Source organism: Squalius cephalus (genome assembly GCF_949319135.1).
Source record: "Squalius cephalus genome assembly, chromosome: 14".
In the NCBI taxonomy this organism is placed as follows: domain Eukaryota; kingdom Metazoa; phylum Chordata; class Actinopteri; order Cypriniformes; family Leuciscidae; genus Squalius; species Squalius cephalus.
The window spans coordinates 31085888-31098781 of NC_137135.1; the positions used below are offsets into that span (position 1 = coordinate 31085888).

Genomic DNA, 12894 nt, shown 5'->3' on the forward strand with positions numbered 1-12894 from the left:
CGTTGTGCTTCACGCTGTCATAACTGCCATGTTTTTGTAAGTTCAATAATCAAGCAAAATTCAGGCTTAAATTCGTCTTAATTTCAGCCATTTTAAACTGTACAAAACATCCATGATGAAAGCAATCGCAACAGGAAATGAAGCAAGAGAACTAGTTAACCTCAGAGGTTTCTGATTTGTTTCGACACACTGGGCTAGTGTGTGTTACAAAATATTAAGTATACCAGAGTTAAAAGTGGAACTTGAATTGTTGCACATTTGAGTCTTAGATGATTACAATTAGCACAAAAAAAAAAAAAAAAAAAAACCTTTTTGTATTGCTGTCCAAAGTCAGACTTCTTAATTTGACCATGTACAACCCTGAACCTTGCAGGAATTATTTTATATCACATACATGTGTTAGTTGGAATAAGGTCAATGCTTTGAAGATTGTCGAGCGCTCTCTAGTGGTTTTTTTGTGGTAGTTTACCTCAATGTGAACATTATCTTTCAAGCTTTGCAATTCACATGACACCAAAATGTTAGCATGGCATTGACCTCAACAGAGATTACACAGTTATAAACATTGTCATGTTATTTTATTGTCTTAAAAAGTTACACAATCCCCAAGGGAGGGATTTAGTACACTAAAACATTTAACAGCACAACTACACAAATGGGGATTTTTTTTTATTTTTAATATTATAGACTTTACCAAAAAAAAAAATCCCCCTTGTAGGTTTTTATACTTAGCTTGACAGATAGCCATCTCTTACAGAATGACATAATGTCACAATAAGGAACAATGTTATTGAGAACCATAAGAAATCCATCATGTTTAGGGAAGACATTTCATGGACTATCAGTATTTCGTATGAAATATGTTCATTATAAACAACATCCATTCGGATGATTTTTTCCTTATCCTTTTTACAGTCACCAGAGAACAGGCATTAGTGCAAACATGGTATAACAAGGTAGTCCTGGCTGCAGTTTATCCATTTATTCGAGAGCGTGACATTTTACAGTCCTCTAGAACTCATGAGGGGACTCGTACTCTGATGAAATATGACAGATGTTCACTAATTGGAGCAGTGAACATCATTTTCACAAAAAGAAAAAAAAATATTCTTTCAGACTTATTTCATAACTTATTTAAAAACTTAGAAATCACTGATTCTTGAATACTGGGACAAAACAGGGCACAAAACATAAAGGTTTATGCATCAAATAATTATTTTGTATAAACTTGCACGTGTTCAGAGGCATTTACTTTGGCTTGGTTGCTATTTTATAAATCATTTATATATATATATCTTTCACATGTCAATACTGTCATGCGACACGATTTAATAAATGTCAACATTTATGATACATATCTGAAATTAATATTTATAAATATTCACAAATCTAGCATTTAGATTTAAAGGGATGGTTGGATGCAAATTAATTGTAAAAATTAAAAGTCATTAATTACTCACCCTCATGTTGTTCCAAACTTGTAAGACGTTTGTTCATCTTCGGAACACAAATTACGATCTTTTTGATGAAATCTGAGAGCTTTCTGTCCCTCCATAGACAGCAATGCAACTACCACTTTGACTTTGAAAAGGTCATAAAGAGATCGTAAAACTCATCTATGAATTGAGCGGTTTAGTCCAAATTTTCTGAAGAGATTTGATCGCTTTATATGATGAACAGATTGAATTTAGGCTTTTATTCACATTTAAACATTCATTAGCAAACATGAACAGAAGATCAAACATGCTGCGTAACACAAGAATGAACCTCATTGGTTCTCGCACGTCATGTGAACCTGTTTGATATTCTGTTTGACCAATCAGTTGGTCAATGTTTATATGTGAATAAAAGACTAAATTAAATCCGTTCATAAAGCGATCAAGTCTCTTCAGAAAATTTGGACTAAACCGCTAAATGCATATGGATTTACGATCTCTTCATGAACTTTTTGAAGCGTCAAAGTGGTTGTGTAGAGCAATGCAGGGAGAGAAAACTCTCAGATTTCATCAAAAAGATCATCATTCCGAGGTGTTCCGAGGATGAACAAAAGTCTTACGGGTTTGGAACGACATGAGGGTGAGTAATAATTAATGACAGAATTAAAATTTTGGGGTTTTGAATTTGAAAATTTTAACTATCCCTTTAAGAATGATGAAAATATGATGCTATCATAACCATATTTTGTTGACAAAACAACCACACAAGTTTTAATTGCAGTAGCCACTTTATTTTTCTGGTGTTGCTACTAGGTTGCTAATAGGACTTAAACTATCCCATACAATTTTATTACAATCTGTAAAATGGAGTTGGCAAATTATGGTCAGGGAATATGTATAATTACCTACATTAATTTTATATATAATAAAAACCTGTAATTCAGAGTCACATTATCCTTCAGAAATCCTTCTAATATGCTGATTTGGTGCTCAAAAAACATTTTTTAAAAAGGTACACTATGCAACTTTTGGCCCTCTAGCGGTAAAAACAAAACAAAACTGTATGCATTTTGCGAAAGAACATTGTTTTGGTTGTGCTTCGGCTCTGCATGACTGCGGATGAATATGACCCTTCACAATAGATAATGCTTTACAATGAACTACATATGGCAATTTATCTGTTCAATAAAATACCATACTCACCTGTTGAGTAATAAAAACACCATAATCTCCACATCACTTTTACAACGTTACAAATCCCTCAGTTCTCGCCATCTCCGAAGAGCCAAGCAAATGTTGATTCTGGTTTAATTACGAGCTCTGTCGCGTTCTCTCTTTGCCAGCAGACTCTCCTCTGTTCGGTGGTGGTTCTCCGGAGGTTGGAGATTTATCTGCTCAACCTTTCTCGCTCATTGTGACAACTAGCCTATGCCACTCCAACACCATACACGCGTCAAACACTTCTCTATTTAAAGATATGACAAGACATGCACGGACAAGTGACGTATGTATGCAGTTTCCCGCAAAAAACATTGTGACGGGTCTAAATTATAAACACTTATAATAGGCTTATCATAGTGAATCCAGGTAAGACAAAAAGCAGTAAGAAGGATTGATGATGTATTGACTCTAGGGATGCACGATATATTGGCCACCATATCGGTATCGGCTGATATATTTTTAATGTTATCGGCCCAATAAGAAAATTTGACCAATATATTAAAGCCGATAAATAATGGATTATTTCCTTCCGCTGAGACACTTCAGATGCGCCGTGATGGTTTTGAATTGCTTGAAATATGATTAGAATCACTTCAAAAAAGGAAAATACAGTTAGGTACAACATGTGCAACGTAAGTCTGTCATATAGGCTAACATTATAATGAGAACATTATAATTGTGTGCTTGAGACATGGATTTTTAAATGGTGAGACTTTTGTTTTTGTAATCAGGCTCTCAAAAATGATATAAAAATTTGGATCTAGATTTAGCGGCCAATATATCGGTTATCAGCTTTCAAATATAAAGAATTATCGGTTATCGGTATCGGCCAAAATTTTCATATCGGTGCATCCCTAATTGACTCGTTTAAATTGTTAATTTTGAACAAAACAAAAAGTTACATAGTGTACCTTTAATATCATCGTTGAAAAAGTTGTGCTGCTTATTTGAAATAGAAATGTTTTGTAATATTAAAAATGTCTGTTGTCACTTTTGATCATTTTAATCCTTGCTGAATAAACAATAAACATCTTTTTTACATTAGTGGTAGTACATTTTATATTCAATAATTCTTTTTTGTAATTATTCACCAGATAAAATTGACATGTTTGGCCCCACATCTCAAGAATCAGTGAAATATTGTTCTAATGCTTACCATGAATTTGTGTACTAAAAGAACTGAAAAAGTAATAATAATAATAATAATAAATATATAAATAACAAATAATTGAACATGGCTGGACATATCAGAGATATGAAGTTCTAAATTATCCACTCTATATGGGTCCTATATGATTCCAAACTCTACACAAGTCTCCTCTCTGTTACAATGAGATTCGGCTCTATTAGTATGAGAACAGTAGGTTACTAACGCTTTATGATCGAGATGTGATTGAAAAGCACTAGCAGTACATTCACAGTTTGCAAGCTGATAAGTGGTTTGTCTAATACAGCGGGCCTAAGGTGGGGGGTGGACGTCACTCTTGTCTCCCTCTACGACTGTACAAATAGTGGAGGTAGCAATGTGTGTATTCTGTGTCGTCTAGTAGTTGAGCACCTGGTTAAAAAGAGAAAATCGAAAAAAAATGGATTCCAACTTTTTTTTCTTTTTCTTTTTTTTTTTTTTTTAAAGAATAACGGTCCATTCATTGAGAAAGCACCAGTAATATTTAAATTGGTATTTTTTTTTTTTTATATAAACAAATAATGCCTTGGTGGTGGTATGTTTTAAGTTTCAATAAACTACAAACATCCCAGAAAAAAAAAAAAAAAATCCCAGGACAGTGGACGATACACAAGGATGCAGTAAAACGATTCCAGCGGAAACAGATGAGCTTGTTCAGATTATCGTGGCGGCCTTCAAGTTACGGCCAGCAAATATGAGCCAGTAAGTCAGTAGAGTTCAGAGGGACCTGAGCGTACAGAATGAAACACTAGACACAGCGATGAATGAATAGGCAGAGGCAACGCAGCCAAGTTTGGATCAGAAGACAGTTAAGACCCGTAGTGGATACATTAAGCTATAAAGGACACCTACAAATGAGTCTGATCAAGGATTTTATCCCAAACATGATCGCAGATCAGCGTAAATTGAGTCCTAATGAACTGACGTGTTTGTCTGCAGCAGTATTTGTTACAAATATCAAAAAAAGTGAAAGATACCTCCAGTGAATCATGATGACCTGCGTTTTCTGAAACGCGTCTCTATTTGAAATGACAGCTGGAACAGGCGTCACACGAGCTCAGAACGTCCTGCCTGTAAGATTGTAACAGTCCTGGTGAAGTTCAGTTTAGCGGTCCCCATCACTACACGCTGGTGATGGAGGCCTGTTTCTCCGTGCGGTTGGCGGGCGGCTCACGGATGGTACGGAAGCTGGGGGGCTGGTAGGGCGGCGGGGGTCTTTTGGTGCCAATGTGTCCTGGACTCAAAGCCATATTCTGACGCCTGCTATTTTCCACATTACTCGAGGTGTTCGAAGCAAGGCTTTCCCGCGTGCTGAAGCAGTACAGAAGGACAGAAAGGGAAAGAGAATGCAAGTGTTATGAAGAAAGCAGAAGTGGGAAATTGATTAGTAACACGCTGAAACAAGGTTGGAGGGGGGTTAATCAAAGTTTAACCATCACAATCTCGTTATTAGTGCCGGTCAGGGTTGTGCACCATTCAGAACTGAACTGAGAATGCCTTTTAATTTCCAAATAAACTCCAGAATTTGAAGTTGAAGCAAACAGGATGTAGAATTCAAATTAGATTATAAGAAGCATAATTAAAAAGGAATTAAATTTGAAATGGAGCCAAACACAAATGTTCTTGTCAATATCTTGCGGTGGACAATGCTTGTGGTGCCGTAAAGCCAAATTAAAATCTATTAGAGAATTTAGATGATTTTTCTCTTAGTTGATAGAAGTATGTCCAATGGGCCAATATTTTACTTTATTTTTTCATAACAAATGGAAAAGATCATCATTTCTGTTTTGTTGTAATTAGGCTAAATAAATTCCTGCTGAGTGACTGTTGAATTTCTTTCAATTATTTTCTGGTAAAAAGGAAAAAAAAGTCAGCACACCATGGCTCCAAAAATGTAAAAATTTAATAATAGACTCACACACAGGTGGTAACGTTTCGAGCGCGTAGGCTCTTCGTCAGACGCACTCGAAACGTTACCACCTGTGTGTGTCTATTATTACATTTTCACATTTTTGAAGCCATGGTGTGCTGACTTTTTTCCCTTTTTTTTATTAATTTTCTTGTCGAGCACCCAATTTGAGCAACATATTGCTTTGGATGTGCATGCTTTGATCTGATTTTAATTCATTTCTGATAACCATGAGATTCTTTGATACATTTAGAATGTAAAGAACATTTATTTGTAATAGAAATGTTTGTAACATTATAAATGTCTTTACTGTCAATTTTGATCATTTAATTCATCCTTGCTAAACAAAAGTATAAATATTTATAAACTTACACCAAAAATGTAAACAGTAGTGCTATAATAAAATAAATAAATAATGTATATATGTTTGCAGCAAAAATTATTTTACAAACATTGTATTGGACTAAAGAAATTTCTACTAAATGACCATGTTGAATTTCTTTGAATTCCTTCACTTTAAATTAGAACTTCATTCAGAATTGTGCCCAACTCTGACACTAAATGAAAAGTAGATAAAGGAAAATAGAAAAAAGAAAGGACAGTACAGGAGCAAGAAAAGAAAAAAAAAGACTATGATAAAATGAGAAATACAAACCTGAAAGAACAGAACATTTATAAAAGCACCCGTGCCAACAGATGTTTCTTGCAAAGAGCTCAAACATGCCCAATGTAAGAAGCAGGACTATATGAGAGGTTGTATAAACGTCACATTAATTGGTCCATTTTGGTCCATTTACATGTGCCTGCTCAAATTTAAAAGGGAGAATCTAAATTTAAATCAATCAAATGCAAGAGGAACCCATTCAGGTGACATACAGCTCAGCTCCAACTCTAACTAGTTCATTCAGCTTTAAATAACCAGCACATAAATTAGACATCATGATCAAATTTCAACCCACTCGAATATATCACTCCTATATTAGTTCCTACTCGGTCAGATTTGGAAGTTTCATATACCAGTATATTTAGTTTGTTTTTAGTAGTACAATTATAAACTGTTTTCAAATTGATAAATATTACAAACTATACATTTGATAGAGGCTTACAAAATACTGTTGGATGTGTTAATAATAATAATAATAATAATAATAGTTATTATCAGCCCAAGAGACTACAAAACGCAAAAAACAAAACAAAACAAAAGATTAAAGAGTTAATATAATAATATTTGCAATGCCTTTTTTTATAGGACAATAACAGGAATTTAGTTGTTTTTGACATACCGCTGTTTGAAACATACCGTTTCCCTTTTCTATGATGTTTTGAACATGGCTTGCCACCAAAATGAAAGAGGGGAGAATGAAAACACAGGAAGGAACTTCACAAAACAAACACACACACACACAGTAAAAACTACAACTGAACCACTGTATGAAAAACAACATACTTTAATTTGGGGAAAAACAAAACAAAACAAAAGATATCACAATTAAAAACAAAACATGGGGGCACATTTTGTTCCTCAAATGTTTGAAATGTCTCATCAGGCTTTTGACACTGAGCGGGCTTCGCTGTCACTACAGTAAAGTGAACTCAACCCGCTCTGCCTCACAGGGTGACCTGAGTAACAGTACAGTGCTTGTTTTTCTTCATCCAATCACATTTTTCTAAATGCAGACAGAAAATATCCACTTCATCAATTTCAGCAGTTCAAGAGGTCTGATTTTTAAACCGCATGGTATATTTCCTCAAGTGGACGCCACAAACTTCTTTACATCACTCTGGATGATAATAAGTATTTTTTATTGTTGGATTTTTGACTGCAAAACAGACTTTGCACTCAACTTTAAAGTGTTTTCTGAGTCAACATTATTGCACTGCAATATCAGAGCATGAAAACGTCTACTGGAAGTTTGCAGTATGAGAGGTTTCAGACATTTGGAAGACGAGATCAAAGGGTTTGGGTGCAGGTTGAAAGGGAGGACAAGGATAACGTCAGGACGTAAAGTTGCACCAGTTGCATCATGTGCTCAAGGTAATTTATTATTTATTTATTTAAGTAAGGCCTCAAACATATCAATAGATAAAGTGACAGACATGTGCGTATCCATTATATCATGATAATTTTGAGAACAATTTAATTAACCCAATGGATTTTGGTTGAGAACACACAATGCAACACTTACAATACAAACATGATGTTCATTTAGACAAAAATGACAAAAGGAGCACTCAAAAACAACACATTTAAACAAAAAATTCTGTTTAAAACAAAAGCAAACAAAAACAAATGGTGTAAACCCTTTCAAAGATTGCAGTTATAAAACTGGTAGTGGTTGACCTACATTAAGGTGTATTCAGTACCTCATGTGTTAGGGCCTCCCCCATTTTAGTGAAACCTGATTCATAGAGTAGCATTAAGCCCACAAATACTCTACGCAAGTATGAACCGTAGCATTACAAAAATTTATTAGAACGCAATTTGTAATGCAACATGTAAAATTCATTCTCCTCACTTCTGCAAGGGCCACTATAGTGGGAAGTTATATTTCAGGTCAACTACTGTCATGGCAGAACAACAGTTTTAACAGTATCTTGCAAGTTAAAGTTGGTTAAACTGTTGACATGTTTATAGCTAGTTATCTGAAATATGACCCACAGGTTGAATGGCACAGACATTTTAACTGAACTCTATCAGACTACTGAGGTTTGTTACCACCACAGAAATGTAAGAATGCAAGTTAAGTGTATAATACGACAGCATGCTTACAATGCATTGGCCAAGCACTGGCGTTTTTGTACTTGCATAGAGTATGTTTCTGGCCTTAATGTCATTCACAGAGGTGGTTATTGCTACTTAAAATAAAGAAAATGTAAGGTTTGCACAACTAGGATTAAACTAAGGCAATACGGAATTTGTCATGACTATAAAAGCAAAGAACCCTAAATGTTTCTGTGAGTTAACACTGAGTTAAAAAAAAAGAATATGTCTATTCATAGAATAGCATACCCCTCATTTAAGACACACCCTATTGTCAACACAACAAATGAAACAAACCCTTAAAGTGGCCCTGAGTGCCTTACCGTGGGGAATTAAATCCACTGTCCACAGTCACACTGCTGGAGTCCATACTGTCCAATCGGGTAGAATGGACCGATTTTTGGCTGTTGTTTCCCTCACCTTCCTTGGGACTTAGAAAGGTTAGGTTCTTCTCAAACTTCCGCTGCAAATCCCGCTCCTTCTCCCGTTCCAGCAGCCATTGCATTGTCCCTCCCTCTTCTAGAACTTTCTGCTCCACCCGGTTCTTATGACTAGTCTCCTCCGAGTCGTCATCCGACACATTGTAATAGTCAAAGGTTGTTTCTGCACATGAAGCCTGCTCCTGAGCCGAGGATGGAGGCACGGTCAGTGGTAGAGGTTTATCGAAATGCTCCTGAGTCCCAAGGACCTCCGCTGACTTGGTGTGAGGGGACCTACCTATCGTACCTGGCCTTGAGAAGCTGCTCTCCACGTAGTCTGGAGGTTTAAACAAAGTCTCTTGGCTGTAAACCTCTGGCATTTTGTCCAAGTCACCTGAGTCGGGATTGTGTTGGTGCATCAATCGTCCATTGGGGAGATGCTCGGGAGTTTGGCTCGTTGTCGCTATAGGAGTAGTATTTTGTCCCTTGGCTGTCTCCTCTTTATATTCTATAGGGTGAGGTGGTGTTAGATGAGGTGTCAATCGGTCAGAGGAGATCCCCTTCCAGACACTATCCGTAAAGTCATGGCTGGGTTTTACAAGAGATGATGGGGCAGAGAGCGAGACTTCATTTGCCGCAGTGCACTGGAAATAGTCATCCACAGGTGTTTTGGGAGAGCAAGACTTCAGGTCATTGTAAGCAGGAAGACTATCCCTGCTTTTACTCTTCTCCAGCGTCCGGTAAAGTACAGCATCCTCTGAGGATCCTCTTCCAACATCAGGCACACAAACTTCAGAGTGTAATCTAGCAGCAGAGAGCATGATGCGGGAATAGTGGTTCGCCTGCGCAGATGCCCTCAAAGTACCATCGTCAGTGTAGTACCGACTCCTGTCATCGGGACTGCACTCAAAGTCCTCTGGGCCACCTAAATATGGACCACCAAGAGGTCCCTTGGAGTTGTCCATGGAGCGTGACCTTTCTTTGGCCTTGTCCGACCTCTCGTTTCGTGACTTTCTCTCTTGTGTATGACTATGACTTCGGTGGACTTTGGAATGTGACTGTGCCCTGGAGGGTTCTGGGAATGGCATTTCTGTCCGCCGCTTTGCCAGTTCCCCAGAAACATCCCACTCTGGAGCAGTGGTAAAGTGAGACTCCACAATATTGGGGTTGCTGTGAACCATATACTTCCCCCTATTCCGCTCCATGGACATCATGGTTTCACGTGGAGAACGTACCAACGAGGAGCTGTAGAATCTGTAATCCCGGTCATAGGATATGTCCAGGTTGGATCCTTCAGACGGATCCCCCCTGGACGCTCGTGTTTTGCTATGGGAACGTGAGGCCTTGCCCTGCTGGGTCTTTCGATGGCTGCGGCTCCTCTTGCTGCGTGCACTCTGCTGAGCCGAGGAGTTTGCTTTGTTCCTCTGTGCCTTCTCCTCCTCCAATCGCTTCATTACGGCTGTGTGGCGAGCAAGGTTCTCCACCGTAAGATCTGGGTTGATCCGACGGATGATCTCCATCTCCACCTCTCTGGGAACAGTGGTGGGTGTTTCCTCATCCCGCAGTGGCCACTCCTCAGGTGGGAACTGGGCAGAAAACGTGGCTAGATGTTTCGTCTTGTCCTTCTTGAAGCTCAACCTGAAGAGCTTCAGTCCAAACTTCTTAGACTGCTTCTCCCCACTGCTGCTGCTTCCATCTTTGTGTTTACTGTTCGTCTCTGTTTTAAATGGAAAACTAAGCGCACTCTTACTCTTCTCTGGTGGCTGCTGAGGGGGCGGAGACACAGGAGAAACCTCTTTATGCTCCTTAGACCTTCTCTGTAAGGTTGAGGTATGTGTGCTAGGCATGTCTTCCCGGTAGCTGTTGTTGTAGGAATCACTGTGGTTCTTGTGGTGAGGTCTTTCCCGGATGCATCCGGACGTGGAGGGTGTCATGGTACCTGAGTGAGGAGAGGTACATGGCTGCTGCTGCTGCATGCGATCTGGTATCCTCTCGTCTAGGTGGTACCACTTGCTGTTAGTCCTAATGAGGGAAGGCGTGATGAAGTATGTCTGCTGGGTGACAATGAAGTAACCCTCTGGGGTGGGGTAGATCTTCCGCTCTCGGACCAGCATGTTGAGTGTGTGCCGCAGAATCTCCATACTTGGAGTGGGGACGCCTACCGGACAGAAAAAGAGACAGGAGATGATCAGTCCAATACGGCAAAACAAATACCTTGACACCAACAATATTCATTTGACACTGATACTATAATCTTAATCTGATTGTAACAAAGTATCACAAGGTGTGATTCCACATAATAACATCATTATGGGATTTAAAAACACATGCTGTCATTTTTTGTTTCAAGCACTTACAATTCTTCTTTCATGTATAATAATGTTTACTATGCTTAACTCAAAGATTGCCTCTCATTTTATCCCCTCAACATTGACCAATATAACGGATCACAACAAGAGTGCTTATAGCTGTATATGTTCATTGCTCAAAGTTAAAATAAACGGCCTTTCATTAAAATTCCATTCACATTCTGTCCTGTTTGATACTATAGTATAGCTGTGTTTAATGCAGCATATAGACATGGTGCAGTGGTGACTGTCTTCTGTGCTTGGTTGACCGGTTTCAGAGCTTTGCTCCTCTGCTGGCATTACTCCCCATTACATCATGGAGTCCTTAAAACCAGCCTAGTGTGACGCAATCCCACCCCCCACCCCCCACTGCAGCTAAAACATAGTAGGCAACACCCCATTCAAACGTCCACGCTTCAGGTGGCAAGTCTACTGTATACATGTATGTCTCTGTCTGTGCCATACACTTCTGTGGTCCAAATAGAGATATTTGTGACGTCCATGAGCATTTCTTCCACTCCTGAACTCTTTCAAACAGTAAAGAAGACCTTAAATGTGACAAAATATGGAGTTAAATATTTGAGCGATGTATCAGTTCTGCGTTGCCATTTGCAGTACACTGGTAGTCCAGCGCACTTCTATATGTAAACGCTGAGGCGGAGTGGGGTTGCCTGTACTTACATCATAGTTGCTGCTTAGTTTCCCTGTCAATGAGGTGCAATCCTAATTCAACCTTACAAACACTCTCTCTCTCCCTCACACACACACTTAAACAACTGTCTAATCCAATCGAGAACAACAGCCTATCACTTATTGCAGAAATTCAATTTGGTTCTAAACACCTAGATGTTGAGTTGAGAAGTTCTTCTCAAGATCTTGATAGATGCATTACATTCAAATAACTATTAAACAGCAGACATTTTTGATGTATTAAAATGCTACAAAAAGAAAAAAGGCATCTCAAGATGCAACAACCCAGACAAATGTCCATTCTTCCAAGTTCTGGGAATAAGTTCAGAGAATTTTATAAAAAAATAATCAAATCACTACTAGCATTCATTTTCGTGCGGCCGCCGCTTTCTCTTGTAGTGCCTTTTGTGCAGTCAAGGAGGTGCTCGCATTGCCATATATACTGTAGTTACAATTACCAACATCACATTTGTATTAAATAAAAGCTAACTAAAAACATAACAGAAATTTTGTGTTTGTGTTATTTGTTATTTATCATTTCATGGGAATATGGCTAGCGTAGTTTATTTATCAGACACAGTTAACTATGACATTTAACTGCGCACATATTTGTATTTTTAACATTCTAGTTTCTAGTTTATAAAGTTATAAATATGATGTTGTTGTTGTTTTTTTCAAAGACGCATCGCTTCGCTTCAGAAGGCCTGTATTAACCCCCTGGAGCCGTATGGATTACTTTTATGATGGATGGATGCGCTTTTTTGGCCTTCAAAATCTCAGTTTCTATTCACTCCCATAATAAAGCTTGGAAGAGCCAGGATATTTTTCAATTATACTCAGATTGTGTTTGGCTGAAAGAAGAAAATCATATACACCTAGGATGGCTTTAGAGTGAGTAAATTATGGGATCATTTTCATTTTTGG

At 38.1% G+C, this 12894-nt stretch overlaps 1 protein-coding gene across 6 annotated transcripts in view; it reads right to left on the reverse strand.

Moving 5' to 3' along the window:
- Positions 1-4285: 4285 nt before the first annotated feature.
- The window catches only part of stox2b (storkhead box 2b), an 86210-nt gene continuing 77601 nt past the window's right edge, over positions 4286-12894 (reverse strand). For all 6 annotated transcript variants that reach the window (XM_079892967.1, XM_079892971.1, XM_079892972.1 and 3 more), the window contains exons 3-4: positions 8837-11090; positions 4286-5154 (exon numbers count right to left, since the gene is read on the reverse strand). In XM_079892967.1, coding sequence (XP_079749093.1) covers positions 4965-5154; positions 8837-11090 — 2444 coding nt within the window. In that variant the 3' untranslated portion in view covers positions 4286-4964. The remainder of the gene's footprint in view (positions 5155-8836; positions 11091-12894) is intronic.